Source organism: Apteryx mantelli, chromosome Z, assembly GCF_036417845.1.
Source record: "Apteryx mantelli isolate bAptMan1 chromosome Z, bAptMan1.hap1, whole genome shotgun sequence".
NCBI lineage: Eukaryota > Metazoa > Chordata > Aves > Apterygiformes > Apterygidae > Apteryx > Apteryx mantelli.
In genome coordinates this window covers 36,656,108-36,672,023 of record NC_090020.1, presented here as the reverse complement: position 1 = coordinate 36,672,023, position 15,916 = coordinate 36,656,108, and the positions used below count along the sequence as shown (strand labels likewise).

General features: G+C 43.0%; 1 protein-coding gene across 1 annotated transcript; it reads left to right on the top strand.

The window, feature by feature from the left end:
- Positions 1 to 2,945: 2,945 nt before the first annotated feature.
- NFIL3 (nuclear factor, interleukin 3 regulated) lies at positions 2,946 to 15,387 on the top strand. Its single transcript, XM_067315508.1, has 2 exons — positions 2,946 to 3,093; positions 13,438 to 15,387. The coding sequence occupies exon 2, from the start codon at positions 13,630 to 13,632 to the stop codon at positions 15,004 to 15,006; it is 1,377 nt and encodes a 458-aa protein (XP_067171609.1). The 5' UTR covers positions 2,946 to 3,093; positions 13,438 to 13,629; the 3' UTR covers positions 15,007 to 15,387.
- The last annotated feature ends 529 nt before the right edge of the window (positions 15,388 to 15,916 follow it).

Sequence of the window (15,916 nt, the reverse complement as noted above, 5' to 3'; positions counted from 1 at the left end):
ATTCTCTTTTTAGACTTTTCCCTAAGTCCTTAGACTCCCTTGGTGCAGAATGCTTACTACAGCTCTCAGCTGTGCTATTTTTTTCTGTACCTCAGGAGAGCAGGAAAAATGATGAATATGTTCCTTCAGCCACATCAGCATTTAGCCCTCTGTCTCACCACACTCTTGGATTAAGCAAAAGCCCACCGTAGGATTTGGAAAGTAAGAGCGGATTTTGCTTCTGTAGCTGGTTTTGACTGTCCTTATTTCCATAGAGTAGAGGTAATATGAAATACAGAAGCTTGTCTTTGTTGTGAATCTGGGAGAAAGATCAGGTCCAGATTTATAGTTGATTATAATTAGTGACAAAAATATAAGCAAATAGGCGACTAAACTCCATCTGGAATATTATTTCCAGGACTGTCCACCCACGTAGGAAGGATATTATTGCCTTGGAGACTTCTTTCTATATTTCAAGAATCTAAGTTATGAAGGCAGACTTGAGGCACTGTGTTTATTCTTTCTAGAAATGTGATTTTAAGCTGCTAAAAGGATATGTCCAGGATTCATCAAAAATACTTTCCATAGTAAAAATAGAATGTACTTTTCAATTAAATAAAAATTTTGTGAAGTTTTGGAGTTGCTTTAGTTTTTGACAATCCTGGGGACTCTCACAACACTGCATCGGTACCATATGCATAGTAATGGAAAATAAGGTGTGCAGAACAAGCTTCCTTACATAGAAGTGTCCTGTTTGCCTACGACTCCACTTAAATACATCAGAAATATTTATGAGCAAGCAGGTCTTCAAGCTCACTGCTGGACCTCACTTCTGAAATTGTCTTTGTATGTGTGTGTATGTCCACGGACAAGGAGAAGTTTGGCAAGCAAACTGACCACGCAGCCCCCAGGCAGAGGCAAAGGTTGATCTCTCTGACTTTGGCTGCTTATGAATCCTGGCTGTCCCTTTCTAGTAATAGTAGGTTTTGTAGTCTGTTACCATTATCGAGGCTCTATACTCTAGATATTAGAAGACTAGGAGTGGAGAGGGGAAAATCAATGTGAGTAAAGGTTATTAGACTTACACAATAAATAATCTGGGGAGATAAATATAAATGAATTCAAGGCACTTAGATTTATTGTGGAGGGAAGGTATGGGCAAGTATGATAAAAGATCAGGGACTGAGATAAACTGAAAAGTATTCAGTGAAGTCTTCTGGTTTCCGAATTTGCCTTCTGTTAGGAATGCTTTGCTCCAGAGAGCTATCTCTGTTGACATATAAATACAGGATGACAGAGTAATATAACAGGGCTATGTTAGCGAGGAGTGTGCTATTTTAGTAAGAATGTTTAACAGAATGAAATCAGGAATCATTTCTGGTCTGGAACTAGAAATTAATAAAGAGAATTTCTCTGTTGTCTTCACAAATGCTACTTGTGGAAGAAAAAAAGAGAGGGAGTGATAAACCTGTGAGAGAAAAACGAGGAAGACACATATCACACACTTAATCAAATGTGTGTACATTCAAACACATTCTGAGTGGAGAATTGGATTTCTTGCTGGCCGTGTGTCCTTTTCTAAAATGGAGGTTAAACAAGGGTCAAACCAACACTACACTCTCTTATTTAATCTCCCTTCCTGACTCCTCTGGGAGAAGAAGCAGCATTGGAGGGTGTCTGGGAGGTGCTGGACGGAGGCAGGCGCTCGCTCGCCGGGCGCCCGCGAGGAATCGCCTCTCGGGCACAGCGGGATGGGCAGCAGTGCGAGGGACTTCTGCGCAACGCGGCCCTGCTTCTGAGCCTTTCGGCACGGCGAGCAGAGCAGGGATGAAGTCAGGGGAAGAAATACTAGAGGAATCCTTCATCCTTGAAGATCAGTAAAAGAAAACACTGGCTGTACTCGCTGATGCATACAGTGTACGCTTTGTAGCTCACAGCACAAAATGCCAAGTGGCGTAACAGCAGGGAACACACCCAGCACTGAGCCAGCGTATCTTCAGCAAGCTCTTTTCCCCCCCTTTTCCCTTTTGTGTTTTTTTTTCTTGCGAGTCAAAGATTGAAGTATAATTCATGGGAGGATTACCCATACACCGTGGCTAGATGGCAGATACGTGCCTTAGAAACACAGTCTTCAGGTCCTGTGCAATTACTCTGAGACGATAATACCTCTGCCAGATCTGAGGTTTTCATTTTTACACTCCGGTCAGATACAATCTCATTACGCTACATACCAAGCAAACGGCGAGGCTGCGAGGGCTACAGCGCAGTTAATTTTCCCCGACAATAAAAACGACCGCGCTCAAACCTCTGCCTAAATCCTCCCCAGACCAGGGGCAAAGGCCCGGCCCCCTCCCCCCCCCCGCGGAGCCCCCACGGCCCGGCCCGGCCCGGGGGAGCGGCCGCTGCGCGGGGCAGCGAGCGAGGCACAGCGCGCCGCGCAGCCTGCGCGCCCCCGCCCCGCGGAACGGCCGTTGGGCGGGGTGGGTGGGGGCACGCCGCGGGGCTGCGCCGCTGCTCGCCCCCCCCCCGCTCCGCCCGCGGGGAGGCTGCGCGGGGAGGGCTCCCCCCCTCCCAACCGCCGCGCGCGCTGCCCCCCGGCTCGCCAGGGGCGGTTACGTAAACGCCAGCATCCCCCGCCCGCCCGGCGGTTATGCAATCCCAGCACACAGACCTACTGTACCACACACAGCCCGGCGGGGCGGGGGGCGGGGCGGCCGGCCCCCCAGGCCCGCCCCCATGCCTCTCCCATTGGCCGCCCTCCCAGAGCGCCCGGCCCCGATTGGGGCGGCGCTGCCGCCACTCACGACGCGGCGCGGCTGGCATGCGGGCTGTGCGCCCCGCGCCGCGCACAGCCCTGACCTACTAACACACATCCCTCCGCGCCGCCGCCGCCGCCGCACGCTCCCTGCCTCTCTCCCTCCCTCCCTCCCTCCCTCCCTGCTGTCCGCCCGCCCGCCCGCCTGCCTTCCCTCGCTGCCTCACACCGGTGTCGCTCCGCTCCCGGACAAGCGGAGCGCCGCTGCCCGCCTGACCCTACCCATCTCGGCTCGGCTCGCCTCCAGCCTGGCCGGCCGGCCCGGCCCGGCCCGGGGGATGCTCCGCGCCGCGCTGGAGGTAGGAAGGCGCGGGGCGAGTGTGGCCGCCGTGCGAGGGGGCGCGCAGGGGCGCGGAGCGCTGTGCTGGGTGCGCGCGGATATGTGTGTATATGTGTTCGCGTGTGCGTGTATAAACTTTTGCTGGCGTGTCAGCGCCGGGGCTGGCCGCCTTAAGGTGGCCGCTTTGGTTGCAGCGCCCTCCGCGCATCACGTAGGCTCGGAGCGGCTGCTCGTCGCTGGCCGGGGCTGGGCTGCGGTTGCATAATATGTCTCCCTGTTGGGGGAAAAGCGGCGTTTTGGGGGAGAAAAGCGCCGCGGCGCTTGGTCTGGCCTCCCGGTGGGTGAGGAGGGGTCTGCGAGCGGCGTCAGCAGGTTAAAAAGGCTGTTTTTGCTTGCTCGCAGGAGGCTTGTTGAAGGGGATAATGGCACGAAAAGAAATCTGGAAAATGCCTGGTTAAGGTTTTCCCATGCTTGCAGCGTTTGTTCTTAATATAACGCTGTCCCCTTCCCCCCGTATTTTTGTCTTCTGTTTGTCGCCTGTACGCCCAACGAGCCCGGAGGAAGGTCTGTGGGACTCGTTCTTTCATACATTGCATAATCTGTTCGCTGTGAAATATCAGTAAGCGCTAGGACGAGGTGTGTGCGTGAGTGTGAAATGCCGTGGTAATTTTGGTGCAGTGTCAAGCATTAGGTCATTAATTACAACGCTTTTGTGCGTTTACTAGAGGGGGGAGAAAGGAAAAAAAAAATCGGAGTTTTGTGGCCATCGATTGTCAGGGGCCGCCGGAGAGAGGCTGTTTTCACGCTGTGCTCAGGGATGTTGTTTGTGGGCAAGCGGCATTAATGGTAGCATTCCACCCCCCCCACCCCCACCCAGCCCCCGTGTTTTGCTAGGCTGTGTTTGCTTAAGCCTTTTTCGTCACTTTTGTCGCTGTTTTTCAGACACTGCAGGACCGATCACATAATAGTTCCTGGAAATGTGGCATTATGTAACCACAGAATTTGCTGGCAGTCAGGCTAGGAAGAGGGAGAGCTAATTATGCGATTTTATAATCTCGCTACCAAGAAACTAGGACAATCTCGCCCTAAAAAAAATGCAACTGTAACAGATTTTGTTAAAGTATGTTTAGTAAGGAAAGTAGACAACTGGGTAAGTGGGGAGGTAACTCGTGCTCGCCGAATGTGTGCTATGTACCTTAAAATGAAATTTGTGTTAATCTATATTTAGCCCTATCACATTTTAGCGATTGTGGCTTCATGTGCTATTTCTGGTCCTTTCTCCAGAGCTGTGCATATAGACGTTCAAGGCCATTTGCTTGGATTTTTAACTCCACGCCTTCAGAGACATTTTGATAAGGCTGTATTTTTAGGACGGCATTTCGCCGAGACACTAAACAATTTCTTTGGTACTGGCTTTCACTTGTCCTTTCTTAAAAAAGGGAACATCTAATTTAAGAGAGGAACGAATTTAAGAGAATGTCAGCAGCCCTGAAGAAGTGAGATAGTCTGTCCGTCCCCTCCTGGCGGCGGTGGGCTCGGGTGGAGGGGGCACGCAAGTGCCCCGGTCCCACGAAACCGGGCGTTTTAGCGCGGAAGAGGCGGAAAGCCGGAGTAGGTCAGTATGACATTCCCGGTGGCACTAATCCCCGACCAGCCTGGGCGCGATCGCGGCGGACGGGGCCGCAGGGGATATGGCAGCAGTGCCCGCCCGCGGGCCCGATCCCGCGGCCCGCCGCCGCGGGGGCGCTGCGCAACGCCGGGCGCTCGGGGAGCGGCGGTGGCCCCGGCGTGCGGGCCGCCCGTTGGGGGCCGTTGGGGCGCGGCAGCGGGGCCGCAGCCCCCCCCGCCCCGTCCGCGCGGCGGCGGGCGAGGGCTGGGCGCGCTGTCGCTCCCCGCAGCCCTTTGTTCTGCGGCCGGGGCTGGGGGGGGCACAGCGCGGGGCCGCGCCGAGGGGAGCGGGCCGGGCGCCATGCGCCGCTGGGCACGAAGCGGGCTGGCGCGCCGCGCCGCGCCGGGCCGCCTTTGTGGCGAGCGCGGCAGCGGCCGCCTCCCCGCAGCGCGGCCGCCTCCCCGCAGCGCGGCCCCGCGCGTCGCCGCCGCGCCCCGCGGAGCGGCAGGGCCCGGCAGGCTGGAGGGGAGCCGCCCGCTCGTCTCCCCCTTGCGGGGGCGTGGGCGGGCCGCGGCCGGTAGTGGCGGAGCGCCCGCCGCGTCTGGCCGACGCTTGCGGCACGGGAGAGCCAGACAAAGAGGGCCCGGCGCTCGCCGGCTCCGGCCGCAGGGGCGCCGCGGGGAGGCGAGCGGCGGCCGCGCAGGCTCCGCGCGGGCGGGGGCAGCGGGGCCGCGCTCCGGCCGGCCGCGGCCCGGGCGGGAAGGGGGCGGCCTGCCATAAGCGGCCGAGAGCCTTCCTCCCCACCCCACCCCGCCCCGCCCCGCGCGTATTTTCGGCTTTCTCCTTACGTAACAAACAATTAAAAAATGGCCATTGCCCAATTCTGTTGTTCTGGCCAGTCACTTCGGCGTTACCAGTGGCAAAAGGCGTGCCCGGAGTCCCCATGGTAGGGGGTCGGCGTGTGCCCTGGCCTTGACAGGAGGCTACCTTGAAAATTGCCTGTGGTAACTTGCCTTTAAGGTGAAATAATTTCTTTTGTGTCCAAAACGATCTTTTCAGTAGGCAAAAGCAAAATCACTGCGTTAATGACCGAAGCCTCTGAGGTTAAAATTTAGTATCACAGCCACTGTGGTATGTTCTGTATAACTGCTGTAGGCAGTAACAGTAAAATATTTAAAAAATGTGAAATTCTTGATAACATGCGCAAACGTTTCTGCTACTTAATTGTTGGGGTCAAGTACAGCTTCTTGATAGTGAAGCCATTTGGAGTTAGTGCTGTGTTAAAACCAAACAACCTGATTTCTTTTTTCTTGTCCTTGCAACTTGTATGATTGCACTCAGTTTCATTGTGTTCACTCCTTTGTATGTAACCTACTTTGAGTCATCTTTGCCCTCCTCAGTAATTAATTCAAACCAGAGCCTAGTTTAAAAAACTGCTACGGGCATCAGTTTTGCAGTCCTCATTCAGTCAAAATGTTGACTTTGATAAGAAATTTGGGCCCAAACCTGAAGCCTTATTCATTCAAAGACCTGATTTAAACCAACAAAATCAAGGATTACTCAGTAAAGGTTCTTAATATCAGTGGCACTAACAGATACCATTATGAAAGTTCTCACATTACAGATGTCTTTATTTGACTGTTGAAGTGTTAACACTCTTCAGAATTATCTGCCTTCACTTTCTATTTTTATTTATTTTCTATTTTTAACTCATCTTATTCTCTAAAGGACTGTTAACTAGCTTTTAAAATATCCAGCTTCCTGGATTTGACTTCAAAGCCTCAAGATTCTGCTGAAATTGATTTTTTTTTTTTTTTAAGGAACTGATTTGAAAGGTGTCAGAAAGCTTACAGTCTTCCCATGAGCAATATGAACTTACATGACCTCCTCACAGCTTATCTTATCCTAAGAAGGAACAGTATTTGCCATGCTTTGGCTGAAATTTGTAGAACAGACAGACATTCTTTCTATTGCAATAACAGCAGTGCAGTCTACAAAAGATATCAGTGCTATATTACTCTTTTTCCAATCCTTTATCTTGAAATAAAACTCAAAAAAACTCTTTAGCTCATCTTAAATTGACTTATTTTAACAAATAGTTATGCAAACTATGTGTATGCAATAGTTTTTTTCCAGACAGCAATTTTGCTGCTGTTATAACATCACTATGATGCAATAATGTGAACAATAAAATCCTCTGTTTGAGGCTTATTACACATTGTTAAGCAATGTATCTGACTCATCAGCTTAAATGACTCTTCTAGGTGACCTTGCCATGATCATTACAGCCAGTTATGAGATATAAATGTGCTTAGGATATATAATAGGAAAAAAATGCAAATAGATGGCCAATTCCTGCAGTCACTTCTAAGAGAAAATGTCAGTTGATTTCAGTGTTACAGTATTTTAGTGTTTGGAAAAAAAAATCTGATAACTTTTTTAAAACAAGATATTTGTAACTCTATCTATTACCCATGGTGAACATGACTGTCTAAATAAAATTGTGTAAGCAAGGACGTACTTTGATTTCGTTCAAAATGTGGTAGAAGCAATGTTCCTGAAAAAGTGAGAAGTGTGTTGTCAGAGTACTGTAACTTCAGTAATTATTGTTTCTATTGGGAATTTATTACAAGTATCAGCAAGTGATGTGATAGATATAAATCATGCTATTTTATTTAAATATAATAAAATATTTATATATATAATGTATTTCCTTTGCTACTCATTTTTTTTCCCTGAGCACTTTGAGCAGCACTGTTGGATTTTTATCCCCCCCCCCCCCCCCCCAAACAGAGCAGCAAACCATTTTCTTTGGAAAAATTAAACAGGTCTGATAGACTGACTTCCTAAGCAAAATACAGGTCAAAATTGCACCTGTTAACCTTGATTGACCTTTCTGAACAACAGCTATTTTTAACATATGTTTGGTTCTCTCTCAAAAAAGAATTTATTTGCATAATTTGTGTAATTTACCTTTGGGAGACAAGCTATACTTTAATGAGTTAATTTGTAGTTATTAAGATAAACAGTAACTTAATTAATTTTCCTCACAATGAAAGTCTTTCATAAAAATTGCACATAACATCAATTTTCTGGGTACAGCTTGGTGCTGGGTAATATGAAATTGCAATAGTGTTCCAAGTGCCATGATGAACTTATTCTTTTATATATATATTGATTGAAAACTGTCATAGTAGACAAATGATTCTTGATGTTCAGATGAAGTATACTGCGTAGACACCTCCCGTGATTTTCCTTCAATAAGACAAAGAAAACCATCCTTTTATCAAAAATGGGTCATCTTGTACAAAGCTATCATCATCCCTGTTCCACTGACCTAATTGCATGTTGATCCTGGAACCGTAAGCAGTTCAGATGCCCATTAAGTCGTAAGAAAAGGGAACTGTAATGCAGGAGCAATAGATCTCTGCTCCTCCATGCTGTTGTAATGGATTTGTGGTCTGTATGAGTGTTAACTCTGTAACAGCGGTAATTGGTGGCAATGTTCTTGCTGTTCCCCTCTGTGACCTTGGATAACCTGTCTATCATAGCATAAAATCCAGTTCCCTCAGGTTTCCAGAAAGTCTGAATTTCATTTGCTCTGCATTGTCTAAACCCTAGGCCCTGCCTGTCCTAGGGCTGATATCACAATTCTAGTGGAGTTGGCACAATAACTTTTCTTCAGCAGGAGCAGAATTTCAGTAAGGCGCTAGAAATAAGACAAGAGTATATTGAATTCTTTCAGTGGAGGTTGGATTGGGCTTTGGGGGCCACACCCTCAGGTGGAGAGGATTTCTAAATTATTATAGACCTGAAAGGTCCAGAATTTGATAGCATAATTTAGTCTGTGAAAAGCAGTAGTGGTAGAGTAGCTCCAAAATGTTTAAGCAGTACTTAGTTAGGCTGTGTATCTGTCAACTAGACTCAGACTCATTTTCTTCTGTGATGTGTACAATGGCGTTAGTGTTAATTCCATACCTCCTAAAGGTCTTCAGATAGTTAGCAAATATTTTTAAAATGCTTTGAAGGTGAAAGTGCAAAACATTCTTCAGTTTTTCAATGTTTGGAGTGCAAGCTAGTCATTTTGGGGTATCTATGCACAGGTTCTATACCAGCTCTTCTAGTATGTGGACAGGTTTATAAAATAGATAAATTAACCTGTGACAGGATGTTAGCAATATCATAATTAATGATACCTATGCAAAACAGAGAAAACTACTATTAAAAATGGTGTGTGTACACATATCAACATGAACTTTTATTGTTTTTCCTGTACTTTGCCACATAGTTGGCCTGAGTTGTTATTTACTAAAATGTCAGTGATAAAGACATGTTTTTTTTTTAATATGAAGTTCTGTTTTGCAGTTATTTTCCATTTTTGAAGGACCATGAGGTAAATTTTGTAGACACTTGGCTTTACGAAAGTGAAGACTTTGAAAGCATCTGACTGCTTGAAACTGGCTTTCGTTTAGCTTGGTAGATTGACTATCAAAATGTTGGAGCAATAGAATTAAATAATTAGTTAGCTCATTATAAGAAATGTTTTGAAAAATTAAGCTTGGAGAGGATATTAATTATTTTGTTAAATAAAATAATATACAATTACTCTGTTGGAAATGTGGAGACCCATATGCATATTCTAAAGGAGAACTGATTTATATAATTAAATTACAAAGAACAAAGAGAGGCAAGACTGTGTCCCAGTCCTTCAATCTTATGGCACATTTCAAGAATTACAGTGTGAATTCGTAAGTCCCCAGGATCAGATCCTTAATGTACTATTTTGACACTATCAGAGCACTTAAGTATTTTTGAAGTCCATGGGTAAACTAACTTCTGATGATTTCTGCATACATAATTTCTTGCTTCAATAGTATGAATTCTATAAAACAGTCTCATTAATACTTGGATCTGGGATTGTATCCTGCTTCTTTTGAAGCCCATGGCAAAATTGCTGTGGGAGCAAGACTGGGCCTGTAATTAAGTTAATAGGGCCGAGTGTTATTACATTGTTGAATTGGCACTCAATGCCATTAACATCAAGCAACCAAAAAAAAAAAATCTTTAACAGTGACTAATGTAAGGCAGTATTAAATGTTGGTTTTATAATTCTTTATGAGGGAGTGATAAAGCAATTGAAAAATTAATCATAAGGGAAAATACTGGAATTTGAAATACAGTCAGAGGAATCATTACAGTTCATTAATTTATGTGTAAATACTGATGTTTTCCAGTAGAATTATAAAATGCAAGTGAAGTGAAATGGCTGTTTTTATTGAAGGCATTTTGCCATTATCATCAGATGGAATTTAATTTGTTTACAGACTCAGTGCTGGGCTGATCCACATGGAGAACTATTAACAAACTAGGGCTTTGACTCCTGTTTGTAAAGCAGCAATTTCAGTTACCCTGATAAAAGTGTTCAGGGAAGATGTGGAAAGAGCTAAAGCTTTATTGTTGTTCTGTTAGATGACTAAAGTAATGGCATTAGAACTAACTACATAAATAGCAAACCAGTAAGACTGACATAAAACATGTGACATACTTCTGTCTTGACCGCTCTACTGATGGACTCTGGCAGAGAGCAAAGTTGAATACTGCATGCAAAAACACCATTGTTTTGATCCACACTTATATTTGCTCTAGACTTACATGCTACCTATTCCACACTGAGCCCATTTGTGCCAGGAACAGTGTGTACAGGAGGGAAACTGGCCAAAACAGGAGTTATCAGTGCTAAAACAAGCGGATTGTGCCCTGGAATGCCCCAAGCTGTAGAAGGCCTGTAGAGCAGGGGACATGAACTCTGCAAGTTGTTGGGTTTTAAGTGCAGCCCAACACCAGTATTCGGCTGCATGAGACTATATTTGAACTTGCAGTTGAATTTTCACTGAGAAATAGAAGGTCATACTGATGAGCTATGCCCACAGTTTACATGCATCTGGGGGGGGGAAATAAAAACAAAAACAAAAAACCCCCACAAAACCAAACCTTTTTGCTATTTATTATTACAAGTTACTATCATTACTAATGTTTTTCCTAAATTTGTAGGGTTGGACAAACACCAAAGTGGGATTGCTTTGGGTTGGAGACCATACAGATAGATACAAAGTCATAGTTCTTGTCCCCAGTCTTACTTAAGATGTGTTGCTTCCATACTGTGTGTGGAAATGGAAGATTGGAATATAAAGAAAACGGAAAACAAAACAGAAAAACTCACCCATGTGTATTAAATTGGTTGGGGGGAGGGTGCACCTGTGTGGCTTGTCTTCTAAAAATATGCTCAAATCTTACCATTTGTAAGTACTTCTTTTCCATTACTATTGTTTCACGTAAGTGTACATGTTCCAGGGTATATGGCACATAAACATATAGAAAATAATGATGTATCCATACCTAAAAGAATCAATGTAAATTATTTAGCTTTGAGTTTAGCTCTCTAGCACTGTAAAATGCAATTGATCTCTGCATTGGTAAGGCCTTTCAAAATTCCACAGAAGCAGTTTGAACCCTTTTGACTTCAGCAAGAGTTGGCTGAGAGGCATACTAAGGGAAAAGTGATGATTTCATAGATATTCAGTGCACGTTATACTGCTCCCCACTGTGTGCTATAGAGAGTGGATGCACTTCCTCAGAAACCCAGAAGTTGTTGATGATACAAATAAATATAATGATTGAAGTATAACAAGACAATTATGGGTCAGTATCCCTGCAATCCTAATGCTTGATATTTTCTTTCTTGTAATGTAAAGCCACATTACAGAGACTGAATATTCAACAGATGCCATAGACCAGGTGACCTGTTTGTGTTTTTGTGTATGCAGCACAAGACTATTGAATGTATTTAAACATTTCTACCTGCATTTCAATCTTCCTGCCTCATTGAAAGTAACATTAAAATCCATATGTTCAACACTGATTTTTTTTTTCAAATTATTAGGTTGTATTATAGTTAAACCAGTATGCATATTAATGAAGCCAGTGATGATGTAGCACTGAAATGAACAGAGTGGCTGTACAGTTTCTTCAGAAAAATCAAATTATACTGGATTTTTGGAGAAACCGATGTTGCTTTGTTGTGAGGCTTTTTCTTTGTTTTTAAACATGGTCCAACTCCTATTTAACTTGATGGAAAACTCCCTTTGACTCTAGTTTGAATTTTGGATTGGGATCTAACTATGTAATTGCTTGTATATTAGAGTTACTTTTTTGCTTTACAAACATGGCAATTTGTGGTGCTGCTTTTGCAGTAAAATGTTAGATACTGTCTTTGGTGTGGCTGGCTTCTAACTCTATTTTCCATTAAGGCTGTATTATTGAAGACAAATAGTTACATGTCAGTAATTAACTATGGATTTTAGGAAATTCTACTTAGCTGTTCTATTAAATGTGTTAATTTTTCATGACAGAAGAGTTGGCATGGTTTGATGGAACAGAACCCAGCTTGAAACCTGAGTCTTTATGACCCTGCTTAATTGTTATTACATCACTCACTCCTCTTTGCCGTCTGGAAAAGACAAGAGAAACTGGCAGAACACAATTCATTAATTTTTTTATAACTTTCACAACTGATAATGTTAAAATCAGTTTCATTAGTCACTGTAGAACATCCCCAATAAATACTGACGTTAATCTGAAGTCACTGTTTTGTTATACAGGCAAGAATCATTGTTGACTTGTTAGTCCTATATAAGCGATTGTCATACTACGTTTAGTTTACCTGAAACATGACTGAGTGTAGAAATGAGGTGTGGAGAGCCTGTGTCTTAGATCAGAATCAAATGATGCTATGCAAATAAAGTATTTTTGTATTGACAGGGACTAAATAAAACAGATGCCAATTTAAATGCTAAGTTCAATTTTACTGGTCAAAATGTCTGGAGCTAAAGGTTAAGATAGTTTTCTTTCATTAACAGTAATATTTTTAGATCCAAACATGCATTTTAATATAAACACTCTTTTCCACAAGTGTGCATGCCTCAGTGGCATTAAATTGTACTGTGATATAAGTCTGTTTTTCAATTTCTCTAATGTATTTTCAATACTGATTTTAGAGTTCTGTATGTAAGAGACAGGAAATAAAAAATACTTTTTTTTTTTTTGGTCAGCTTTTCTAAGTTAGGTGTTTGTTAGAATTATGTGTGTGCATTTCTTAGTTTGATATGATGGATCAATAAGGGATTTTAAAACTCCAAGTGTGTGTTACAGATTTAATTACTGTTTTTGTATCCTGTAATAGCTTTAATGGATAGCAGTGTTATTTTATGACAATAGAAAACATTCTAGCTTCTCTAAATTAGCTTATGTTATTTTTAATCTGTGGAGGACCCAAATATATAGCATTTCTAAGTTGCACACCACAGCTGTTTTCAGAAGAGATATTTTAATTTGGAAGAACAAGATACTTTCCAGTGTGTTCATCAGCATGCCTGGTGTTCGGCAGTGTTAAGTGTTAGAGGTTTAAGCTGATCAGTGATATCACGGAAAGTCCTATGACAACAGTACTGTCAGATCAAAACCCAAATATTTTTCTTTATTGCTTTTTCTTGGATCATACTGTATTTGCTTTGGAAGCACATCTGCTACCTAGGTATCATAAAGCATAGAGTATCAGTTGTTGCAGTGTTGAGCTGCTTTCATATTGCAGCAGGTTTAATGAATCAAATACTAGTGTAAGGTTTTTATTGAAAGCTACTTTTGAAAGCCCCAAACCAGCAATTCCTAAATAATAATCCAGTTCTCTATTTATTGCAGGTTATTTAGAAGTTTCTCATTGCCTCTGACAAGCAAATTGGATCTAGACACTTCTGTTTGAGAATATGAAACAAAAGGAAGAATGTGTGTGGATTTAAAACTACTGTATTTATCAAGTTGTTGTGGTGTGAGAAGTACTGGGGAAATAGTTTGCTCTGTTGCTCATTGCAGATCTACTACAAATTGTTTCTGATGCAGCTGAGGAAAATGCAGACCCTCAAAAAGGAACACGGACCTGTTGACACAAGTAGCAATGTGGACAAAATCATGGTACTTAAGTCTACTTTATCAGAAGTGTCTGAAGATTTGTCTACAAATGAAGACATACTACTTACTGAAGCAAGTAGTGGAAAAAGCAAATCTTCAGCTTGCCGGAGAAAGCGAGAATTCATTCCAGATGAAAAGAAAGATGCTATGTATTGGGAAAAAAGGCGGAAAAATAATGAAGCTGCCAAAAGATCTCGTGAAAAACGACGACTGAATGACCTTGTCTTAGAGAACAAATTAATTGCACTGGGAGAGGAGAATGCCACTTTGAAGGCGGAGCTGCTTTCATTGAAGCTAAAGTTTGGTTTAATTAGTTCTGCAGCCTATGCCCAAGAGATACAGAAACTCAGTAGCTCAACAACTGTGTATTTCCAAGACTATCAAAGTTCCAAATCAAATATTAACTCATTTGCAGATGAACATGAACCATCTGTAGTTAGTAGCAGTTGTATTTCTGTCATCAAGCATTCTCCTCAAAGCTCTATGTCTGATGTGTCTGAAATATCATCGGCAGAGCATACTCAGCCGAGTCGTATACAAAACAACTGCAGAAGTCCTGAAAACAAGTTCCAAATTATAAAACAGGAGCCTATGGAATTAGAGAGAGAGCCAAGAGATGACAGAGGTTCATATAAAACATCCATATATCCGAACTACATGGGAACTACCTTTAATGTGTACTCACATTCTCCTCCTCTGTTGCAAGTTAATAGGTCCTCCAGTAATTCCCCCAGAACTTCAGAAACTGATGACGGTGTGGTTGGAAAGTCGTCTGATGGAGAAGATGAACAGCAGGTTCCTAAGGGTCCAATCCATTCCCCAGTTGAACATAAAAATGTTCATGCAACAGTTAAAGTTCCAGAAGTGAATTCTTCAGCTTTGCCTCACAAGCTTCGAATTAAAGCCAAAGCCATGCAAGTTAAGGTGGAAGCAATGGATAATGACTATGATGCCACACAGAAACTGTCATCACCTATTGATATGTCATCAAAAAGACATTTTGAGCTTGAAAAACATGGTGCACAGAGTCTGGTGCATTCTTCTCACACTCCTTTCTCGGTTCAAGTGACTAATATCCAAGACTGGTCTCTCAAACCAGAACTCTGGCATCAAAAGGAGCTCAATGTAAAAATTCAGAGTGGTTGCAAAACTGGAGTTGTTGAAATAAAAGACAATATCTACAATGTCTCTGAGTCAGAGAACCTGTATTTGAAGCAGGGGATAGCAAACTTATCTGCAGAGGTTGCTTCACTTAAAAGACTTATAACTACACAACAAATCTCTGCATCAGACTCTGGTTAAGTTACTACTGAATAAAGGGTTATTGTTTTAAAGGATGTCATTTGCAGTAGATCAATATGTTTTGTATTATGCTGAATTTTCACTGGACTTGTGATGTCATTTCACTGTAATGTTCACATAATGTCTGATTGGTGTCTTTTTGTGCACAGATTATTATGAAGACTAGGTTGTGTTATGATCACTATGCCTTGTGTATAGTCAAGTAGCCTGTACGAAGGCTGTATATAGTGAACTTTATTTTCTTTTTGTTGTTCTACTATAAAGTGTGCAAGTTACCAGTTACAATAAAATATTGGTGACAAACACAGAACATCTACTGCAGTTCAATTGATTTTATGAACTTGTAAATATGTTGTTAATTAAAAACTGGCTTGTTTCTTACACTGTGCTTGACTTCACTTACATGTTTGGTTTTTACAGCCTAACTTAACCAAATTACGATTTACAACACACGTAACACTTTTGGCCACCTTTTTTGTTAAGACCTTTTTTGGAAGAGAATCGAAATAAAGTGGATATTTATAAATGAAACAGTATCTAATTTATAGCCTTAGCTTTCTTTAACTTATTTGTGTACATTAGCCAAAAGCTACACAAAATCTAACCCAGTATTGAAATATCAAGGAACTTTTTCTCCTTTTATCTCAAACGAGAGAGTATTGGGTTTCCTGAATGGCTTATTATGGCAAATAGGGTTTTTTTTTCTATATTATAGCGTTGTGTTTCAGATGAAGTTAGTGGTGTTGGGTTTGTGCATCTTCAAAGCTTTCAGAGCCTTGAAGTGACAGAATTGGGCAACGCTGTCTTTGCCAAGGGGTGTGCAGGGCGTGTCCTCTGCAGGCATGGGGAGAACTGTGCTCAAGGGCTGTGCAAAAGCGCTTATCCATCTGGTGTGCTGTGGCTCTTCTCA

Excerpts from the sequence above, each read along its gene's own strand:
- NFIL3 (XM_067315508.1), top strand. The coding sequence starts at position 13,630 with ATGCAGCTGAGGAAAATGCAGACCCTCAAAAAGGAACACGGACCTGTT.